Source organism: Carlito syrichta, unplaced genomic scaffold, assembly GCF_000164805.1.
Source record: "Carlito syrichta isolate Samal-C Ts95f unplaced genomic scaffold, Tarsius_syrichta-2.0.1 Scaffold301536, whole genome shotgun sequence".
Lineage (NCBI taxonomy): Eukaryota > Metazoa > Chordata > Mammalia > Primates > Tarsiidae > Carlito > Carlito syrichta.
This window is the reverse complement of record NW_007245632.1, coordinates 154,994-177,835: the sequence shown is the minus strand read 5'-3', so window position 1 is coordinate 177,835 and position 22,842 is coordinate 154,994. Positions and strand designations below refer to the sequence as shown.

At 37.7% G+C, this 22,842-nt stretch overlaps 1 protein-coding gene across 1 annotated transcript in view; it reads right to left on the bottom strand.

Moving 5' to 3' along the window:
• Positions 1 to 22,842, bottom strand: part of TBC1D32 (TBC1 domain family member 32) — a 246,584-nt gene that overhangs the window by 75,455 nt on the left and 148,287 nt on the right. Inside the window, exons 22-23 of the mRNA XM_021710784.1 lie at positions 16,184 to 16,292; positions 14,976 to 15,069 (exon numbers count right to left, since the gene is read on the bottom strand). Of these exons, the coding sequence (XP_021566459.1) occupies positions 14,976 to 15,069; positions 16,184 to 16,292 (203 nt within the window). The remainder of the gene's footprint in view (positions 1 to 14,975; positions 15,070 to 16,183; positions 16,293 to 22,842) is intronic.

Below are 22,842 nucleotides of genomic sequence, written 5' to 3'. Positions count from 1 at the left end.
CGCCCGCCAGCACCCGCCCGCCCGCCAGCACCCGGGGAGAGACGACCGCGGGAAGGGGTGCCCTGACCACAGGCGAATGAGAAGAGAGCGCGGAAGCCCCCGCCACCCCACCGCTCCCTCCTCCTTCCCTGGGGCGACTGGCCACGAGGCAGAGGCTCCCAGGAGACAGAAGCTGGGAGGAACAATTACAGAACCTGCCCGAGAGGCAGGATTTTTTTTTTTTATTTTTATTTTTGGTCTGTCTGTTGGTTGGCCAGGGTTTTAAATTTTTTTATATTTTTCCTTTGTGCATGAATGTGTATGTGAGGGTTTGATCTGAATTCCTCCACTTTTTATTTTTTTGGTTTTTTCTCCTTTGTTTTTTGTTTTCTGTTTATATGCATACACAAATGATTGAATGTTCATCACTCAGTTTTTTGGGGTTTTTTTTGGTGGCTTGTTTTGGCTTTTATGTTTTAGTTTAATGTGTGTGTGAATATAGGTATGAGGGTTCAATTTAAATACCATTTTAATTTTCCTTCTTTCATTTTTCTTTTTTGTTTCCTTTCTCTTTCTTGTCTTTTCATGTTATGTTGGACACGTGTGTGTGTGTGTGTGTGTGTGTGTGTGTGTGTGTGTGTGGTTTTCCTGGGGTTTTTTGTGATTGTTGCTTGTTTTGTTTTTCTTTGTTCTTATTCCAGATTGTTTTGGGGTGTGTGTGTGTGTGTGTCTGATCAACTGTTGCTTGCATTGGTTTCTGCTTTTTTTGTTCTGTTTTTATTCATTTTTTAAAATTTTTGTCTGTCTATTTCATTCTACGTTTCTCTGCTCTGCTCATTGCTCTTACTGTATCTTGCACTCAAGGGTATACAACATGTACCCATTGCATCATTTATAAAGTGTGGTGGTGGGGAGTGGGTTTCAGGGACCCCATACCACAGTCAGTGAACATTGTGATTTGGAAGTAGTTTTGGAATCCTAGCTCCCCATCCTCCAGTTTATTCGACTCTCAAAAATACAAGTGACAGCAAAGCTGTCAAATCCAGAGCCCTGATCGGGGAAGAAAACAGGGCTGAGCAAACATCAAAGTGAAATCCTCTCTCACTGCTACTGAGTAATGGAACTAAAGAGAAAAGAACGAGATCTGTCATAATGAGGAAAAAAATCAATGGCAGAACACAGGTAATTCCCAGTGTTACAAAGAGAAAATGCCTGAAAAAATCAGATCTCAGAGTCCAAACAACAGAAGTCACCAACAACTGGCTCCAGAATACAATAAGGATTAGGGAATGGATGGAAAGAGTGAATAAGACTCAAGAAAGACAAAATACAACACTGAAAGAATGTGTAAAAGAGATTTGGGCCATAAAAAAAATTCACCCAGAAAATAAATAACAAGATGACAAGCATTGAAAGCAGAATTAATCAAGCAGAAGAATCTCAGAGCTTGAAGATCAAAACGTGGAATTAACCTGACCCATAGAAAACATAGACAGTTTAGAAAGAAAGAACAAAGCCTCCAAGAGATGTGCATTTGTATCAAAAGGCCAAACGTTTGCCTGACTGGCATCCCAGAAGAAGAAAGGGGAATGGAGAACACCTTGGAGAAGTATACCAGGAGGTTATGCAAGAAAACTTTCCCAATCTCACCAGAGATGTGACAACTAAACACAACACATACAAAGAATACCTGCAAGACATCAAATGAGAAGACCAACCCATAGACACATAGTAACTTGCCTACGTAAACTAGGTACAAAAGAAAAAATCCTAATGGCAGCAAGAGAAAGGTCAGACTACCTACCAGGTAAAAGCAATCAGAATAACAACAGACCTACCAACAGAAACACTACAAGTCAGAAGGGACTAGAGTCCAATATTCAAAGTCTTCAAAAATAAACAATTTCAAATAAGAATTTCCTACTCAGCCAAGCTCAGCTTCATCAATGATGGAGAATTAAAATCTTTCCCAGACATCCAATTGCTAAGAGATTATGCAGCTTCCAGACCAGTTCTACAAATATTTACAAAGGTATTACACACAGAAGAAAGAAAAAAAAAAAAAATTCCCCATAGAAAAGCAGAACACAGAATTAACACAGAATACATCGCAACAGCGAACTTGAAAACACACAAATAAGATAAAAGAAAATAAAACAACACAAAATATAAAAGAAAACAAAGAAAACTTTATAAGACCCTCATGATGGGGACAAACAAGCACATATCCATAATCAGCCTCAATGTGAATAAACTAAATGCACCACTGAAAAGACACAGAATGGCAAAGTGGATAAAAAAACCAAGACCCAATAATTTGCTGCATCCAGGAAATTCAACTCACCATGAGGGACACACACAGACTCAAAGTTAGAGGATCAAAAACCACTTCCAGGCACCACAAAATGCATCACAAAAGAAGGCAAGAGTTGCGATCTTAATATAAGACAAAACAATCTTTAAGCTATCAAACATTTTAGAAGATACGAAAGGACACTACATAATGATAAAAGGTTCAACCATCAACAAGAAATATCCATCTTAAATATATATGCACCCAACACAGAGCACCAGCATTTATAAACCAACTACTATATAAACTAAAAAAAATATTGACTCTAACACTATTATACCTGGGGATTTAAATATTCCATTAAAAATGCTAGATATATAATCGAGGCAGAAAATCAGCAAAGAGATCCAGAACCTCAACTTGATGCTTGACCAAATGGACTTAATACATACCAACAAAATATTCTACCCAAAACCACAGAATATATATTCTGTTTACTTCCACCTGGAACATACTCCAAGCTCAATCACATCTTCGGCCATAAATCGACCATTAACAAATTCCATAAGATTGAAATACTGCCATGCACCTTCTCAGACGACCACAGTAGAATAAAAATAAATATTGACACCAACAAAATCCCCTCAAAACTGATAGACATGGACACGAAATAGTATGATGCTGAATGATTATGGTGTCAACACTGAAATCAATTTAAATAGTCCTGGAAACAAATGAAAAATGAAGAAACATCTTACCAAAACCTCTGTGATGGCATGAAAACAGTTCTAAGAGGGGAATTATACCTCTACAAACACACATCAAGAAAATGGAAAGATCACAAGTTAACAGCCTAATAAATAACCTAACGGAGTTGGAAAGACAAGACCATCAAAACCCTACCTTTGGCAGAAAAATCCAGATCATCAAAGTAAAAGCCCAAATACAGGACATAGAAAACAAAAATATCAACAAAATAAAAAGCTGGTTCTTTGAAAGAATTAACAATATTGATGGACCCCTAGCCAGAATGACCAAGAAAAAGAAAGAAAAAGCCCAAATGTACACCATCAGAAATGCAAAAAAATCAAACCACAACTGACTCCCAGAGAAATACAAAACATTATCAGAGATTACTTCGCACACCTGTATGGAAACAAAGTTGATAACCTAAATGAAACAGAGGACTTTCTGACATCATACAAACTCCCAAGGTTGAAACAAGAAGACACTGAGACACTAAATAGACCAATAACAACCCAGGAAATTGACTCTGTCATACGAAAACTACCTATAAAAAAGTTCTGAACTAGACAGTTTTTTTAGCAGAATTCTACAAAACGTAAAAGGAAAAGCTGATACCAATCCTACTGAAAGTATTCCAGGCAATTGAGAAAGACTCAATTCTCCTCAAATTGTTTTACAAAGTATATATCATACTGATGCCCAAACCAGGTAAAGATGCAACAAAAAAGGAGAACTATGAGCCGATATCCCTAACGAATGTAAAAATTCTCAACAAGATTCTAGTAAATCGGATCCAACAACACATCTCAAATATCATCCACCAAGACCAAGCAGGCTTCATCCCAAAGATGCAGGGCTGGCTCAACATTCGCAAGACTACAACTGTAATTAAATACATCAACAGATGTAAAAGCAAGAAACACATGATTGTATCATTAGATGCAGAAAAAGCTTTTGATAAAATCTAGTATCCCTTCTTGATAGAAATCCTCAAACACCTAGGCATAGAAGGAAAATTCCTCAAAATAGTAAGCTCAATCTATGATAAACCCATAGCTAGCATATTGCTAAATGAACAGAAACTGAAAACATTTTCCCTGAAAAACAGAACAAAACAAAATTGCCCACTCTCAGTCCTCTTGTTCAACATTGGGCTGGAAGTCCTAGCTAGATCAATTAGATAAGAGAAGGAAATCAGGAGTAGCCAAATAGGAAAAGAGGAAGTTAAATTATCCCTCTTTGCTGACAATATGATCATATACTTCAAAAATCCAGAAGAATCTGTCAAAAATCTACTTTCATGGATAAAGGACTTTGGCAAAGTCTTGGGATACAAAATAAATGTATAAAAGACAGTTTGCATTCTTTTACACCAACAAGCAAGCGGAGAACCAAATAAAAAGCAAAATCCCATTTACAATAGACACACACATGCGTGCGCACGTGCATACACACACACACACACACACACATACACACAAATGAAATACCTCAGCATCTTCCTAGCCAGAGAAGTGAAAGACCTTTACAATGAAAACTACAAAACACTGCTCAAATAAATCCAAGAAGACACAAACAAATGGGAAAATATTCCATGCCCATGGATAGGAAGAATCCACATTTAAAGATGTCCATCCTACCCAAAGCAATCTACAGATTCAATGCAATACCTATTAAATTACCAACATCATTCTTCTCAGACCTGGAAATGAAAATACAAAAATTCATATCGAGACATAAATGACCACAAATAGCAAAAATAATCCCTAGCAAAAGAAACAAAGTAGGAAATATCACACTTCCAGACTTCAAAATTTACTATAAATCTACATTAATCAAAATAGCCTGACATTGGTACAACAATAGGCATGCGGACCAAAGGAAGAGGACAGATATTCTGGAAGCAAAACCTCAATTTCTAAATCAACTCATCTTCGATAAAGCCTCTACTAATATCCAATGGAAAGAGGAGAATCTATTCAGTAAATGGTGCTGGAAAACTGGTTGACCACATGCAGAAGATTGAAACAGGACTCTTACCTATGACCATACACAAAAATCAACTCTAAATAGATCCAGACCTAAACGTAAAACCCCAAACTGTAAGAACCTTAGAAGATGTAGGAGACACCCTTATGGAAATTGGAACTGGCAACCAATTCCTGATCAAAACCCCAAGTGCCCATAAGAGATAAGATAGACAAGGGTAAACTCATAAAACTGAATAGCTTCTGCAAAGCAAAATAAACCATCAAGAGATGTGCTGCCCATTGAAACTAGACTGAATAAAAAAATGTGGTACATATACACAATGAAATATTACGCAGTCATAAAGAAGAAAAAACATATGGACATCCAGCAACTTGGATGGATTTAGAGTCTATCATACTCAGTGATCTATCACAGAAACAGAACAGAGTACTGCATGTTCTCACTCTTAAGCAGACCCTGAACAGCTACCATAATACTGTAAGAAAGGGACTGTCAGTAGCAGGATACTGCTGGGATCGGGGAAAACGGAGGGCTACAACATCAATAAGCATACCTGATCTCAAACCAGGCAAAGTGGGAACCAAAGGGAGGCTCAAACTTTTCCTGTACGATGACCACTTGTATACCTAATCCTGAATTGTACCTCACATCTCTAAATTTTAAAAAATTAAAAAATAAAAACGCATTTAACAAAATCACTATGATTAATGAAAATTTTTATAAATTGAGGATATTACTGAAGTGACAGAATAACATGTGTCTGTAGTTTAAAAAGCTAAATCTCAACAGTTTTCAATGTGAATAATTTAAGAATACATCAGCATGTCTTCAAAACTGAGACAAAGAGGTGGTCATGAGCTGTTGTTATGAAATATGCTGTCCTTCTAAAACTATAACTATAAAACCCATGAACTTTGTTACTCATTCACTGAACACTATAAATCCAGAGACACAGAATATCGCAGTCTTGTTCTTCAGCTTCATCTCTAATTTAGAAATTCTATTTATTATTAGAATTCATTTCATTACTGACCACAACAATTGTAATAATTATCTAAGTGTTCTACCAACAGTCCTGAACTCTTAACTATAAAATCAAACTTTATATAATACCTATTAAAGCCTTTTCCATTCCTTGACATATTAATACATTAACATTTGCAGAGGTTTATGTTTTTACTTGCACTACTTGTATAACGTGCCAAAGCTATGCAAATAATTTAGTTGTAACATAGTGGCTTAGATTCACGGTCCTTACCTAAGAACATAATATGGTTCTCACAGACATTTGATTAATTCATAGAACCTGCTGATTCAAGCCATCTTTTATACTGAATTCATTCAGAGCTGAAAATTTACAAGCTGTGTGCAACAGGTTCTAACTAGAATCTGCTTGAGTTTTGTGTGGCAGTCCCCTCCTTTGTTCCATTTAATTTGTAGTGACAAACATTAATTCATGTTGAGCACCACCCCCCAAAAAAGTCACGATAGAGGGATTTATTTACATCTTACATTTTATGAATTTGAAAATGATCTGTTTTCTCATATAAGAATAATGGCATCTAAAAATATTTGACTAAAAATAGCTGAACAATTTGACTATAAAGATTTTAACGTTATTTGATGTATTCCATTGAAATGAATGATGGTCATCATAGAAGTTACCCTTTTATATAGCATTTGATAGAGAATGTTTTGCCAGGCAGAAAATCAATTTCCTATCAGATAAGCAGAAATGGGATGGAGGAAGCAATAAAGTAAGATACTGAAGCTATAAAAGACTAAATTTGAGGTAATCACGGAATAAAAAGCTGTGCATTTTTTGGTTATTTTTTCAATTGTGAAAAAATGGGATGTAATGCTAACAATGAACACCTTTTATGTGCCATAAAAAGTGAAGTACCATTTTGTAAATGATAAAATAACTATAATAAAGGTGTCTACCTCATGAATAATATATACAGAAGTCTAGCTCAAGAAGCTTCCCAACTGCAAAGCTATGCATGCTCTCGAAAAACGAGTCAGATCAGAGGTTATGAGTAAGAATTCCTAACTTTAGGCTGAGCACAACAGCTCATGCCTATAACCCCCAGCTCTCTGGGAAGCTGAGGCAGGAGGACTGCTCATGCCTAGAAGTTCAAGACCAGCTTAGGTGACATAGCAAAACCTCATCCCTACCCAAAAAAAAAAAAAAAAAAAAAAAATTTTATTAGAAAATACAGTTTATTTAAAGTAAATCAGTGAGCAAGAGAGAGAGAAAGAAAGAGGTTAGCCTCTCCAAGGTGGGGGAGGGGACCAAATATATATATGTAAAGAATTCCTAAATTTACTTTAGATTAGCCTAAAAAATTTCCAATATCCAGTGACAGAGCACAAGAGAGTTTTATGATGGGAAAAATAAAGGGAGAAGAAATCCAATTTTGATACATCTGTCCATTCACGTGTAGGTTACATTTTAGAGTAGCAGATAGTAAATAAATAAATATATAAACTCATCATAAGGTGTAAGTGCTGTTAAAAGAAATAGACAAGGGTCCAGAGAGAGAGAGAGAGAGAGAGAAGCAAAGGAAGAAATATATTTCAGATAAAATGAAGATACTGTCTCTGAAGAAGTGAAATTTGACAACTCAAAAGGGTTAGAAGGATGCACCCATGGCGAGAGTAGGATTGAATCAGTCCTCTAGGAAAAGGGAAATTAAGAACGAAGGCTCAGAGGCACAAACTTAGTGCATTTTAAGAAATAAAAAAAGTTTGCAAGTTATATGTCTCATAAGAAACTTATATCTAGAATATATAAGGCACACTTACAAGTCAACAATAAGAAGATAAATTACTCAATGTAAAAATGGACAAAGAATCTGAATGGTCAAGTCTTCAAGGAAGATATCAAATGGCCAATAAGCACATGAAAAATGCTCAACATCATTAGTCATCTAAAAAATACAAATAAAAATCACAATGAGATACCATATCGTATCCACAAGAGTGGCTAGATAAAAAATCAGATCACAACAAGTACTAGTGATGACAAGGAGAAATTGGAAGTCCTTTTGTTGCTGGTGGAAGTGTAAAACTGAACAGCTGCTTTAGGAAACATTTGTGGAAGTTTCTCAAATGATTAAACACAGAATACCACAGAATCCAGCAATTCCACTCCTAGGCATATACCGAAGAGAAGTGAAAACATATGCTCACATAAAAATTTGTGTGTGAACGTTTACAGCAGCATTACTCATAACAGATAAAAGGTAGAAACAACCCAATTGCCTAGTTAGAAGGTAAATGCATGAACAGATTATGGTACATCCATACAATGGATTATCCTTCAGTCATAACAAGGAATGAAGGTAGCAATACACACTATAACATGGATGAACCTTGAAAACATCACGTTAAGCGAATGAAGCCAGTCTCAAAAAACCATCTGTTATGCGACTCCATTCACATGGAAGTCCAGGCTAGAGAAGTCTCGAGAGGCAAAAAGTAGATCAGTGATGGCTTAGGGATGGGTGAGGGGAGGAGAGAGGAGAGGGCACAGGTTTCTTTTTGAGGTGATGAAAATGTCCTAAAACAATGGTTACACATCATCAGTGGATATACTAAAAAACACTGAATTGTGCCCTTAAATGGGTGAATTTTATGATATGTTAATTACATCTCAATAAAACTGTTGTAGAAAAGTGAAAAAAAAATCTGTATGGTTGATGTAGAATACGTAGGATAGTAACTACAGAAACAGAAAAGACATGAGACGGAGGGAGATGAAAGAGAATGAGAAATAACACACTTGGGTGCACAGGTGGCTCACCCTAGCTGTCACTTAGTCTACTTAGAAAGCCCCAAGGAGGTGACCTTCAGGAAGGGCCACAGGAGGGACGTACTGTAAAGAGTGACAATTGTGGAGTTCCATGGAGCACTCAGAAGTTCCCTTGCATTTGGTTACTAGAACTACATGTGAGGCTCTCGAGAAGTCACCGTGTGAATTTCTAAAATCAGAGAAAGGCAATCAATGCCAAGTGTTCTGGCTGCCAGTGACCCTGTGAGTCAGTGCTGCACTCTGGCTACTCTTATTCTTTTAACTTACTCATTTTTATATTGTGAAGATGTGGGGTACAATTCCAGATTAGGTATATAAGTGGTCATCAGGTGCCTTCTTGCTTGGTCTTATCGGTAGCCTTAGAAACATGCAAGAAACGACTAAAAAAATCACTCTCCTCTTTCGAGTAACACAGGAAAGGCATTATGCACCAGTATCAACTCTGACATGCTGACCACAGTACAACTCTCCTTTGCCCTATTCTCTGCCTCTCTCGTCTTCTGCAGAGGTAGCAATGTGAGTTACACTAGGGCATTTTACCCTACTTATCTGAACACTCAGGTAACAGAGTAATGACAGTCGAAGTAGAAATAATTTACACTACATGGAGGAGTAATTGTTTGAGGATCTATACATATGCTCTTATACATGCAAGTCTATATATATACACATATATACATGTGTGTACACATATACATATGTATGTGCATATATACACACACAAAGAAAATACAAATCAGTAGCCTTGAAAGGGCCACTTACATTTTAAGGTGATGACCCTAAAACTGCTCACAAAGAAAACGAACCAGACCACGTCCCAAGATCCCTATTCACAGATGAAGATGAACCCTCGAGCAACTAGCACTGATGCCCATGAGCTCACGAGAAACAATGTAACAGACAACAAGATGCTAACCGCAGCCAGCAGGATAAATCTAGAAGCGGGAGAAATGAGGAGGATGCCACCATGTGCACACTCTGACGTGATTTTCTTCCCCCACAATAAAACAATATCTCAAAATGCTGCAGGACAAATGATGACGAAAATAATACCTATCAGAATAGGTGAATCATTACTTCTGAATTCAAAAAGCAGAATGGAGAGTATATGACTCTTGCTGTTAAAACAAGTTTGTGTCCTAAAGTATTACTAACTTAAGAATGGTATTTTAAAAGTGCATTAGTCATGCTTATTTTTATTTCACTGCGTTTAAGTAGACACATTACTTTCGATTTAGCCTTATACCTGAAAGAAATGCATCTGGCTTTTTCTTTGAGTTCAAAGACACGCCCATCACTAGACTCTCTCAGGTACAAGGGAAAGCGGGACATGTTCCTGATCAGCAAGAAACCAGCCATCATGAATGAGCTAACCCTCTGTAATAGCTCCTCTTAGGCTCCCCACTGCTGCCTAGCTCATTCTCTCCTCTTTAGCAAGAACCATGGTAATGTCAGGCTCTCTCTTATTAGGAGCAAGTATCAGATACTTGCCTTAAATGGAGAGTAATGTCTTATTCAAACACCATGTTTTAGGGACAAACAGAAAAACGATAAAAGTTCCTCTCCAGGAGGGTGAGAAAATAAGTAATAAAATAAGGTTTCCAAGCGTACCATCCTCCCACATGCCAGGAAGGATGTCATAAACGTTGGCTCTTACAAGCCACAGGGAAGTCACTGAAGAATATCAATGAGTAAAGTAGGATGCTCTAACTCATGGTTCAACAGCATCCTTCTGACTTCTCTGTTAGAACCGACTAGACACTTGGCAGGATACTGCAGCAAGTGAGAGATGAAAGAGGTGCTAGTTTAGATATGTAGATTCATCAGTATCTGCCAATGGATGGGATACGAGGAATGAAGACAGAGGGGAGTGCAGGAATGCCTTTGGGTTTCCAGCCCGAAGAACTGGGCACACAAAGGGGTCATTTCTGAGAAGGGAGAACATGCCAAAGGACAGATTTGGGGGTAGAATCAAAAGATGAGCTGAGACATGTTAAATTTGAAACACTTATTAAACTTCCTAGCAGAGATGTCAAGTAGACAGAGATGCATAAGATAATGATCCGAGGCAAAGATAAGAGAGCCAGCAGTACATGTAATAGTGTTTCAGTCATGAGAATAGACAAGATCCTCATAGTAACATAGCTAGAAAAAAAGAAGACAGTTGAGCCTGGGGCACTCCAAAGTTTAAAGATTGGAGATGTTAAAGATTCAAAAAAGAAGACAAAAGAATTTTCCAGGAATGCAGGGAGGAAACCAAGCAAGTGTTGTTTTCTAGAAGCCAGCTGATGAAACTGTTTCCAAAAAGGGCACAGGTTCAACTATGTCAAGTAATACCGTTAAGTCTGGTATGATGAGAACTGAGATCTGACCAGTGGATTGAAGGCTGGTGGACCTGGGCTGTGAGCCTAATCAGCTTGCAAGTGGATTCAAGAGAGAAGGGAAAAAATAACTGAAATAACCAGACAATTCCTCTAAGGAATTCTGCAGTAAAAGGAAGGACAGAAAAAGGACTGCAGTGAAAGGAAAGTGGGTTCAAAACAAAATATTTTAAGTTTAAAAGAATAAGCAGCATGTCTACTGATGTATGGAGAATATCAGATAGAGATTCCCCTGCTCCCCCCAAAAATCCAACAATAAGAAGGAGTTCAGCCTTAAAAAAGAGAGAAATCCTGGCATTTGCAACAACACGGATGAACTAGAGGTCATTATGTCAAGTAAAATAAGCAAGACATAAAAAGACAAATGTCACATGATTTCACTTATGTTGAATTTGAAAAATCTGAACTCAGAGAAGCAAATGCAGACAGCGGTTACCAGAAGCTAGAAGGTAGGGTGTTAGGACAGATGTCGGCCAAAGAACACAAAATTTCAGTTAGACAGGAGAAATAAGTTCAAGAGATCTAGTGTACCACAGGATGACCGTAGTAACAGCAATTTATTATTTATTTGAAAATCACTGAGAGTAATTTTAAATGTTCTGGAAAATGTCACAAAAAGTAAGTACATGAAATAACGCACATAGTAGCTTGATTCAGTCATTCCACAATGTACACATATTTTTAAACATGTTATACAAATAAATATATATAATTCTCATTTGTCATTTTAAAATGAATTATTAAAAATTACAGTGGTAAAAATCAGTTTCTCCCAGGAGATTAGCGGTAACAGCATAGAAGTCCCTGGTAAAGGTGATCCAGCTGGGTAGGGTTCAAGAACAATCAGAAGAGGTTCATGGTTTGCATAAGTTGGGTGAAAAATGATATTCAATGACTGTATGCTCCAGTGAGGCCAAAACATAGATGCACAAAGTTAGAAGAAGTAAAACAGACTGGTATGGAGGCTGTAGCTAGAGAGAAAATGAAATGTATAGGTTTGAAAGAAAAACAAAGCTGGGTAGGCAAGATCCAAAGTGAGGCAATGCTAGTTGAAGACTGATGTGAGAACGGATGGCTTCCATCTGATTGTGCTGTGCCTGCTAGTCAGGCTCCTCCAAGAAATCAGATCATGTGTACCTGAAGGAGATGGACTCAAAGAACTGGCTCGTGCAATCACAGGGGCTGTCCCAGCCAAAATCACAGTGTAGGCAAGGGAACAAAAAAGAAAGAAAGAGAAGAAAAAGGAGGGGGAAAAGCAGTATCTTTGAGAAGAAGAAGCAGGTTGGAATATGGCACACAAATGGAGACACTACCCTTTGCAAGTAGCAGTGGCAGTTCAGTCAAGGCAAGAAAAGAAAGCCTCAACGGCCACAGATGCAATTAGGGGGTTGGTATGAATCAGGAGCACTTGGAAGTTCTTCATTCTTCCTATATCACCAGTAAAGTACAAAACATGACCACTAACTAAAGGAAGGATGGAGATGGAGAGAAGGGTTTGAGGAGTGAGAAATTTTGAAAACAGTAATTCAGGAAACAGGAAAGTAACCTAGGGGGATACCATATGGCTGCCTGGCAGCATTACATGCCCACCTGAGGTCAGTCATCTGCAGCTATCCTCTGGGCTATACAGAGAAGTCATTATTATTCCCTCTTCTAAATATTTTATAAAGGTAGAGCAGGAAGTAAAATTATACTGCTCTGAGCACTGATTTCTAGGAACTGATGATACAATTTTTTTCTTCTCAGGGAATGTTCATTTAGTCATGTGTTGATTTCCATCTCCCTGGTTTAGTTTACAAAGTATTTTGAAGAAACAAATTATCCAAAGATGGCAGTCACATAATAAAATTGATAATGAACCAGCTATTCAAAAAACTAATAAAGAATTATTTTCACGTAAAATGTAACAAAGATAACAATATTACATCATACCAAGAAAGAAAGACCAGGAAAAGGCTAGATGCACAGAGCGAAGATGCACCTCACCGAATGTATCCTCTTATCTCCAATGCCTTCTGAAGCACCTGAAAACACGCACTCAGGAAACATACGTTCGGTAAATGAATGGATGAGCAAATGGTGAAGCATGAAACAAGAATGACAAGATAAAGATTCTGATGAAAACACTGAAACTAAGACAGAAAAGCATGAGAGTTCACGCTTTAGAATGATCTGAGTTCATTAAAAGATGTCTATGAGTCAGATGAAAAAAGTCCAACAAGGCCAGGTGCAGTGGCTCACGCCTGCAATCCCAGCACTTTGGGAGGCTGACGGGGAGGACTGTTTGAGCCCAGGAGTTCAGGACCAGCTTGGAGTTGGGCAACACAGCAAGCCTCTGTCTCTTCAAAATTAAAAAAAAAAAAGTAAAAGAAAGAAAAAGATTTCAAAATGATATTATCTCAGGGGTCCCTTCTTGGAAGACGCTTACTAACACTCCCACATCTCTGAAAGGAGTAGATAAGGTCACACAAGAAGGAAGCACAAAGGCAAAATCTTTAAATTGCATGAAAAGAAAGTGAAACGAGTTACACATACTATCTTTTTTCGTTGCAAGTTGGATGGTATCACATAGGAGAACACACTGACATAAGAATCAACACATCAAATTCATAAGCGGTCTGTGTCTTCATCTTTCATCTTAGAATTCTCTAGCCTGAAACAGTTTGAATTGTCAACGCTCTTGGGGTAAAACCTAAACAACCGAGCGCGTGCTCCGTGGGTCTTTAGGGTTGGGCACGGCTTACGTGTTAGTCTCACTGCTTCTCCCGCATTCGAAACCTCAGAAATTCAGCTACACAAAGTACTCAGAATAGCTCTTGCTTCTTCCGGCCCCCTGCTGTTTCTTCTGCTGAAAATGCTCTATCGAGCAGAAGATACACACTTACACTTCATGCTTCATTTTATACATAATTTTCCTTGGAAGGGTGAGTGTCCTGCTTATGTACTATCCTAGCAGGTGGCACGTCTGTCTCTTTAGCGCCTAGCTCCTGCCATATACTTTTTGAACAACTTGAACCCATGCTTTGAAAGTTCATGCCTCAGCAAAAGTGAGTACCATAATTTTCACTGTACTTCAAGTCTCTGGCACACAGCAGTTATGGAAAAATATTACTTTGCTGAACAAACCAAAGTTCCACATATCTAGAATTAATTCAACAAATCAAAAGCCATTACCTCCTTTTTTTAACCAAGCAACTTTTGCCGCTGGACAGATTCATTACGTTTCAGCCACAAGAAATAAGAATTATTTGGCCTCAAATACAGTTGTGTGTCACAACGATAAGGATAAGGATACACTCTGAGAAAAGCATCACTGGGCAGTTCTGTCCCTGTGCAAACACCATGGAGTGCACGTACACAGACCTTGACGGAACAGCCTGCTGTACACCCAGGCTACATGGCATAGCCTGCTGCTCCTAGGCTAGAAACCTCTACAGCATGTCAAGGAACTAAATATTGCAGGCCACTGTAACACAGTGATAAGTATTTGTGTATCTAAACACAGAAAAGCACAGAATTTTAACTGCAGGGGCCCACCTTTATTTATGTGGTTTGCTGTTAACTGAAAGGTTGCTATGCAGCACAGGATTACACCCGTTGGGTCAGAAATGTGAGAAAAACCAAACATTACAAAGAAATGGGTATAAATGCATCCATGCACGTCTGATGAAAGAAAACCAATACTGATCTCCTCTAATGCCGTTTTTATTTCAAATTGTAACGAAAGCATTAACAATCAAAGGGTATCTGACAGCAAATACTTTACCTTGCTTTATATGAGCACTTCTTGTAACCTCTAACAGGTAGCATTTTGGTAAAGGATATGATGAAAACATTGGCCAAGGATATGGATCATCACCCTAAAAAATAAAGAAGGCAGATAACTTCAGGAAGTGGTTTAAAATAATGTCGAATTTTAAAGTACCTGAAATAGCATTAATTAATTTATTTATTTTATTTATTTATTTATTTATTGTTTAGTTGGAGTCTCACTCTGTCACCCAGACTGGAGTGCAGTGGCCACTCCCGGCCACCGCAGCCTCGACCTGCTGGGCTCCGGCGATCCTTCCGCCTCAGCTTTCCAAGTAGCTGGAATTAAGGCATGCGCTACCACGCCCGGTTGATTTTTTTTTTTTTTGATTTATTGTAGAGATGAGGTCTCACTGCCCAGGCGGGTCTTGAACCTGCGGGCTCAGGCAATTCACTCACCTCAGCCTCCCAAAGGCGCAGGATTACAGGCTGAGCCGCCGAGCCCAGCTAGCATTAATTTAAATTGGCTTTTTTCTCATACATTCTAGAGACTGAGGCTCAACTTAAAAAAAAAAACTAGTTGATGTTACACTTCAAAATTTCAACGCACAATAATTAGAACAGAGTGCAACTTGTGTTATAGATATAATTAACTTGTTCTAGTGACTATAACCGATAATATTGGCCATACTAATTTTTTCATGAAAGAAAACTGTGATCTCCAGAAGAAACCTGTATTTTCTTCCACAAAATGTTTTCTTGTGCTGTCAATCATTTATCTCATCTTCTGCTAAGTGACAGAGCAAGAATGTTCTTAATAACAACAAAAACTTAAAAAACTCCATGACTCATACTATGCATATCATAGCAGGTGAGGTAGTGTCAATGAAATACAGAAGTCATATGTCATCTAACAATAAAAATTAGATATCACAAAAGAGAAAGACATTGAAAGTAAAATACTGACGTACAGAAAGAATGATAACTTTTCAATAAAATAATACCCTACTCTGCTACACAAACCAGCCCTCACGACCCCTTGCCATCAAGTATATGATTCTAGTTTGAAAGTTCTTATTTACATCCTAAAGTTTTCCAAGTAACAGAAGTTCAACTCTGTGATGTAGACACTTGAGAGGTAATGTTGTTTAGTGTCACCTGCGCTGGCCACCTCGCTTCAAAATGTGTCAAAAAACAGTGTCCCCTTTTCTTTACCTCACTTACCTTCTCTAGCATCCTTGGAGGTAAAATCCTTTCTGATGGCCCACCGGTAAGATTTATTCTAACAAGAACGTGATTTCTCTCTACAGACAAGCCATCAATTATAAAATCCCTGAAAAATAAGTATATCAACTTTGTTATCTCTGTAATTGAATACAGTTTAATTTTTAAATGAAGTCACTGGAATGTAAAGAAAAAGGTTTGGGAAACAATATGTTCAGTGTATCTCTTAGAATAAAAGGGTTAATTTACTTTTCCTCTTAGAGCTCTCTTTGCTAGAGAGAAACAACTGATGGAGATTTAATGAGATTAATAAAAGTATACTGCCTTGACAAATGATACTGCATTTAAAGATATGGGATTAGGATATGCATTATTTCCATAATGACTTTAACAACTATATTTTTAGTCAAGGTTCTTTCATATCCTAGATACAGTGCCTCAAATTCAAAAATCTATTTTTTTTAATACAGGCTCACGCTGTTGCTTAGGCTGGAGTACAGTGGTGCAATCATAGTCCACTGGAACCTCGAACTCCTGGGCTCATGCAATCCTCCCACCTCAGCCTCTGGAGTAGCTGGGACTGCAGGTGCATACAACCACAGCCAGCTAAGTTTTTTACTGTTTTCTAGAGATAGGGTCTCACTGCGTTGCTCAGGATGGTCTCAAACTCCTGGCCTCAAGTGATCCTCCTGCCTCAGTCTCCCAAAATGCTGGGATTACAGGCATTATGTGCCACACTGGCAAGTTCAAAATTTAAATGTCCTTATGAGCAGTCTTCACACTTTCCACCACTGTTAACCCTTTCCTTGGACGTCAGATCTACAGTATCAAGTAATACTGCATCATTTTCCAAGACCTGGCTAGAATGAAGATACACTTTAAAAAAAAAAAAAAAAAAGCCGGGCTCGGTGACTCAGCCTGTAATCCCGCGCCTTTGGGAGGCTGAGGTGAGTGGACTGCCTGAGCCCGCGGGTTCGAAACCCGCCTGGGCAGCGAGACCTCATCTCTACAATAAATCAAAAAAAAAAAATCAGCCAGGCGTGGTAGCGCATGCCTGTAATTCCGGCTACTTGGAAGGCTGAGGCGGAAGGATCGCCGGAGCCCAGTGGGTCGAGGCTGCGGTGGCCGGGAGCGGCCACTGCGCTCCAGTCTGGGCGACAGAGTGAGACTCCAACTCAAAAAAAAAAAAAAAATTATAGACATAAAAGCAATGCCAGTTATTGAATGTCTACTTGATAACTGTCAGCCAAATTGAGGCAAAAGTAAATATGATTTATTAACAGAAAAAATTATCATGATATTATCATAACCTCATTTTGCAAATAATCAGAATTTATGACAATGAACTAACATAATTAAGACAATGGAGTAGGGGGCCTCTTCATGGGAAACCCCATCAAATATTTTGTTTAGTGGGTCATCCTACACAAGCAGTCCAAACTTAAGGGTGAAAAGTTTCATGGAACCATTAACAAAGCAAGGGCTTCACTAAAATATACAACAAAAGCAACAAACTGAAAGCAGTACTCTGCAAGTCCTCTCCAAAAACTTCCACCATAATCTTTCCGTGACATTTATGACTTAATTGATTTTTACTGTTATTTAAATCTATTGAATTCAGAGAAGAGAAGAAACGCTAAACAAATTATACAGAAAAGTACTGTCTTAAAGCCTCTGTAAAGAAAACTGCTGTTAATGTTGTGTTTTAATGGTCCATTTTTACCTGTGGTTCTCCGAAGTCTCTAAAATAGTTTCTTCCTGGGCAGTTAGTAACACTTCAGATACTTGATACTGAGCCTCCAATAGGAGAAGACTGTCCAGATCACAGCATATCACACTTAATAACCTATATAACAAGGAAAAATAAGAGAAGATTTTGTGAAATATGTCCTAAAAGCATAGATACATCTTTGATGTCTCAAAGTAACACCTATACATGGAAATACAAATCTTACAGGAAAGGTCATTAAATTATTTCAGATACATTTTTAAACATTTGAATAGTAATTTCACCTTCCAGAGTTGTTCCTACTGAGTATTTTTTAAACGTTTAAAAAATTCACTACTCTTAAAACAATAAAATAACTGTACACACTGAAAAATAAATATATCTAATTTACTTTAAGTTGTTAAAATTCACAAAGTTTCTACTGGATACTTTTTGTAAGACCATGGGTAATTTCTAATTTAGATTTTTAAAAAATATCTAAATCAATATGAATAGTAAATTTTCTTCTCAACTGCTACCTATTTGTTTTGGGTTCAGGGGGGTACCCATACAGGTTTGCTATATGGGTATACTGTACGATCATGAGGTTTGCCTTCTATTGAACCTGTCACCCAAACAGTGAGCATGTTACCATTAATTTAAAATTTCATCAAATAACATGAGCAAATCCATAACAACTGCAAATTGCCATAACTTTCATTGAGCAATTAATTAGTTAATTATAGAAGGAATGATACAATCGTCATTTTGCTGCCAATCTAGAAAATATTCATTAGATAAAATGTCAATGGTGAGTTTTATAATTGTCAGATCAAGTTGAGAACACCTAAACACACTGATCTATCTTATTAAAAGAGACAAGCATACATCATGTGTCTGCTATTGTGATGCAAGAGAATATCTTCTGTACCAACAGTCAAGTATTCTTGTGTCAAGGAAATTGAACCTGCATCTAAGCAACCCTACATATCTCATCAATTTACAGAAAACACAGGAATTGAGAAATATATTAAAGCCACCACAAGGAGGAAACAGTCAACCAAATCCAGAATTTGAAGAATTCCTATCTATCTATCTATCTATCTATCTATCTATCTATCTATCTATCTACATATCTCTTTAGGGGAAAAAAAGGTCATGAAAACAGAAGGGAAAGAAAAATTTACAAGTTAAAAATATATACATTAACCAAATGTGAAGAAGCTGTTTTGATCCTGACTCAAACAAAAAACTGAAGTGTATTTTAAAGTCACACAGGAAAATATAGGATAGGTAGTAGATGAGATGAGGCAGATACTGTTAACTTTGTTCCATGTTATAATGGTACGATGGTAATGGTTTGAGTTGCTTTGTTTTCTTTTGTTAAATGTGTCCTTATGTGCTAGATATACATATTGAATTGTTCACATGTAAAAGCGTATCCAAAATTTACCCTAAAACTGCTGGAGAAAAAAATGTGTATAGATGGAAAGCAATGAATTAAGACTGGCAAAATACTGGCAATTGATAAAGATGATTGATGGGTACATGGAAGATTCATTACACTATTCACTACTTTTTACATATTTAAAAGTTCTATGATAAAGTGTTTTTAAAATATAATGCAATGGACATGATAGGTAGCTATGTTAGACTGGGCAGGTAGGTAAGGTGTAAAGGGTAGCATTTGAGGAAACAGGAGATCCAAAAAAAAAAAAACAAAACCAACCATCTGCTTGATAAACATCTGCTGATTTATCTTAGCAATATATTCATACATGAGCACAAGGTCATACATAAAAGGATATTTATTGCAGAGTGGCCGTGGCCATAATAGCAATCAATCAATCAATCAACATCCATAGCAAAAAGCTTAAATGTTTGGGATATATATTTTTTTTTACAGTGATATACTATGCAATTATAAAAAGTATCTTATGGCTTTAGTAAAGAACTATCTCCAAGGTACATTAACTAAAAAAGAGAGGTGCACAGCACTGTGCATAGTATAGTATTTGAATAAAAATAGAAAAACATTAATATACATATTTGTTTTTACATTTAATATCTCTCAAAAGACAAAAAAGAAACTGGGAAGAATAGCTGTGCAGTGGGAATCTGAGAGACCAGCAGGGAATTTACTTCTCACTGTATATCTTTATTGATTTTTGAGTTTTGCTACAATTTTATGTTTTACTTGGAATTGCACAGATACATAAATAAGTAGAGAGAAAGAAATGTTTGCTGGGTGCTTTTAAGGGTCAAAAATAGCAATTCAATGTCACTCCCTGTATGTGTGTAAATAATTAACTTATTATAATTATTACATGTTTTATAATTATTCTAATATCATTGGCTAAAATAACCAAATGTGTGTAAATCTAAAGAAAAATGCACTATCACCAATTTGGAGAGCTATTACATGCTCTGTTTACACAGCTAAGAACATTTTTGTTATTATTTTGGAAGCTAACATCATCACCCAATGAAAGAACACTTAGACTTCTGGCTTGAAGATGATGGTGTAAGATGGCGTTTCTCCTTCTCTCCTTAGAAACAACTCCTAAGTATGGAGGAGAGAGGGAAACAGCAAACCGCAGAAGTGTTCAACCACCAAATGAGCTGGAGGACGGCCTCAAGCAGTAAAAACAGGACAACGGCGCTGGGGAGGGACAGTGCCTGAGAAAGGCCATCATGGCTGTCCCAGATGTGACATCACCGCAAACTTCTCAACAACAAAAATCAAGCTAGACAAATTCACTTCTAAGAAGCAAAATGAAGTACAGTTCTCCAAAATGAAAAGTCGAACTAAGATGTGAAACCTGACCTCTGCTCGCAGCAGCAGAAACGAAACACGCAGGACAGCCGCAGGAGGATCCTTGGCCCCTGTGTGGCTCCAAGAAGCAGGAGGAGCAAGGGGGACCAAGAAGTCCCAGAAAACTTCATTACTCATCACTCTTGGGTGACGGAGGCCTTTATTACACACAGAAAACGGTCCACCTCCACTGCAAAGCAGGCAGGGCGGTGGGGAACGGAGAGGGTAGCCTGACAGGAATACACACACACACACACAAGATCTGGGCCAGTAGAAAAACTCCATCTAACCAGGAACATGACCCCTCCTACAAATAGCTGATGACGAAAAAACTTATATCCCTCCCTAAATAAATGCCATACAAGGGTGCTGTAAGAACAAAAGAGGAAAAAACAGGATGACCAAATGGAAGATACAAAGATATACATTTTTTAAAAAGCCAGTAAACATTTAAACCGTGAGCAAATAATTTTGCACAAATTAAATAAAATTAAATAAAAAGTTTAATAAACCAAGGGTCTCCATTAAGTTCTGTGCACAAGATAGAACTGTATGAACACAGAAAAGAAACAATTACCAGAAAAAATAAAGCATGAACAGAGAAACAAACACAGTTAAGAGCACTATAAAAGATATAGGAGACTGAATGACAAGAGTGCAAAATAATATAATGGAATTAATGAATTTAAATGACTGATTTCTCAACTAGAAAAACAAAATAATCTAACAGGATACATCTTTGAAGATATTAGCCAAGAAATTCTTGCTGGGAGAAGATAAGCCATCAACTTAAATACGTAAAGGGTATAATATGTCCCAGGGTAAACTGGACCCAAAGAGTCAACACCAAGACAAAGCCTGGTAAAGTCAGTGGACTAAGCGAGCAAGAAAGAACCATGAGGATTCTAGGCAAAAAGACCAAGTCACTTACAGAGTAGGGGGTGACATGAATAAAGCTGTCCCCAGACACAGCCACAGCCACATTCAATACCACAGAACAGTGGAACCACATCATAGTCTAACACTATGATAACAGACAAGACATATTGCAGATATCTGTTTTAACAGATTTTAAGACATATTACAAAGCTATAATAATTTAAACAGTGAGATAATGACACAAACAAAAGAAAGTCAAGACAAAGACTCTGATATCCAGAGGGTTTTAAAATTATGTTAAGAGTAGACAGGGTTTCCTGGTGGACTGACTACACGGAGCCAAAGGAAGAAAGAAGTTAAGGAAAACTCTAGGTGTTCAGTGAGAACAACAGGAAGTTGGCATTAACCAAGACATGGAAGCCTTCTTTGGACTACTAGATTGCTGCACAGATAATGAAAACAATTGTCAATGAATCTCAAGTTTAAAATTTGAAAAGAGGAGTCTATGGTGTCTAGGTGAACAACGAGGTGATTCAAGGTAAACTGAGCAAGTCTGGGAGCAAGTACATGCCTGCAACAAATTATCCTAATTGGAAGAGTAAATAGAACCTAACAAATGACATAAGACTTTTAAGATCTTACAAGTACTAGGAATAATGTAAAGCTTAACAAATTTAATCCAGCAGTAAATTAAAAGAGTATTATACTGTGAGCAAGTACAACTCATTCCAGGGAGAAAGGAGAGTTTAATATTAAAGCGCCCCCTGATGCAATTTCTGACATCAATATGTAACAGAAGAGAACCATTTAATCATCTGATCAGATGCTTAAAAGCTGTTTGATTTCGGATTCAACATCCACTCTCTATTTCCTGTCCTCCCAAAAATTCTGAGTAAATTAAAGAAAGGTACCTCTTTAATTTGATTTAAAAAAAAAAAAAAAGAGCCGGGCTCGGTGGCTCAGCCTGTAATCCCGCGCCTTTGGGAGGCTGAGGTGAGTGGATTGCCTGAGCCCGCGGGTTCGAGACCCGCCTGGGCAGGCAAGACCTCATCTCTACAATAAATCAAAAAAAATCAGCCGGGCATGGTAGCGCATGCCTGTAATTCCGGCTACTCGGAAGGCTGAGGCGGAAGGATCGCCAGAGCCCAGCAGGTCGAGGCTGTGGTGGCCGGGAGCGGCCACTGCACTCCAGTCTGGGTGACAGAGTGAGACTCCTACTCAAAAAAAAAAAAACAATCAGATCTATCTCAATACAAG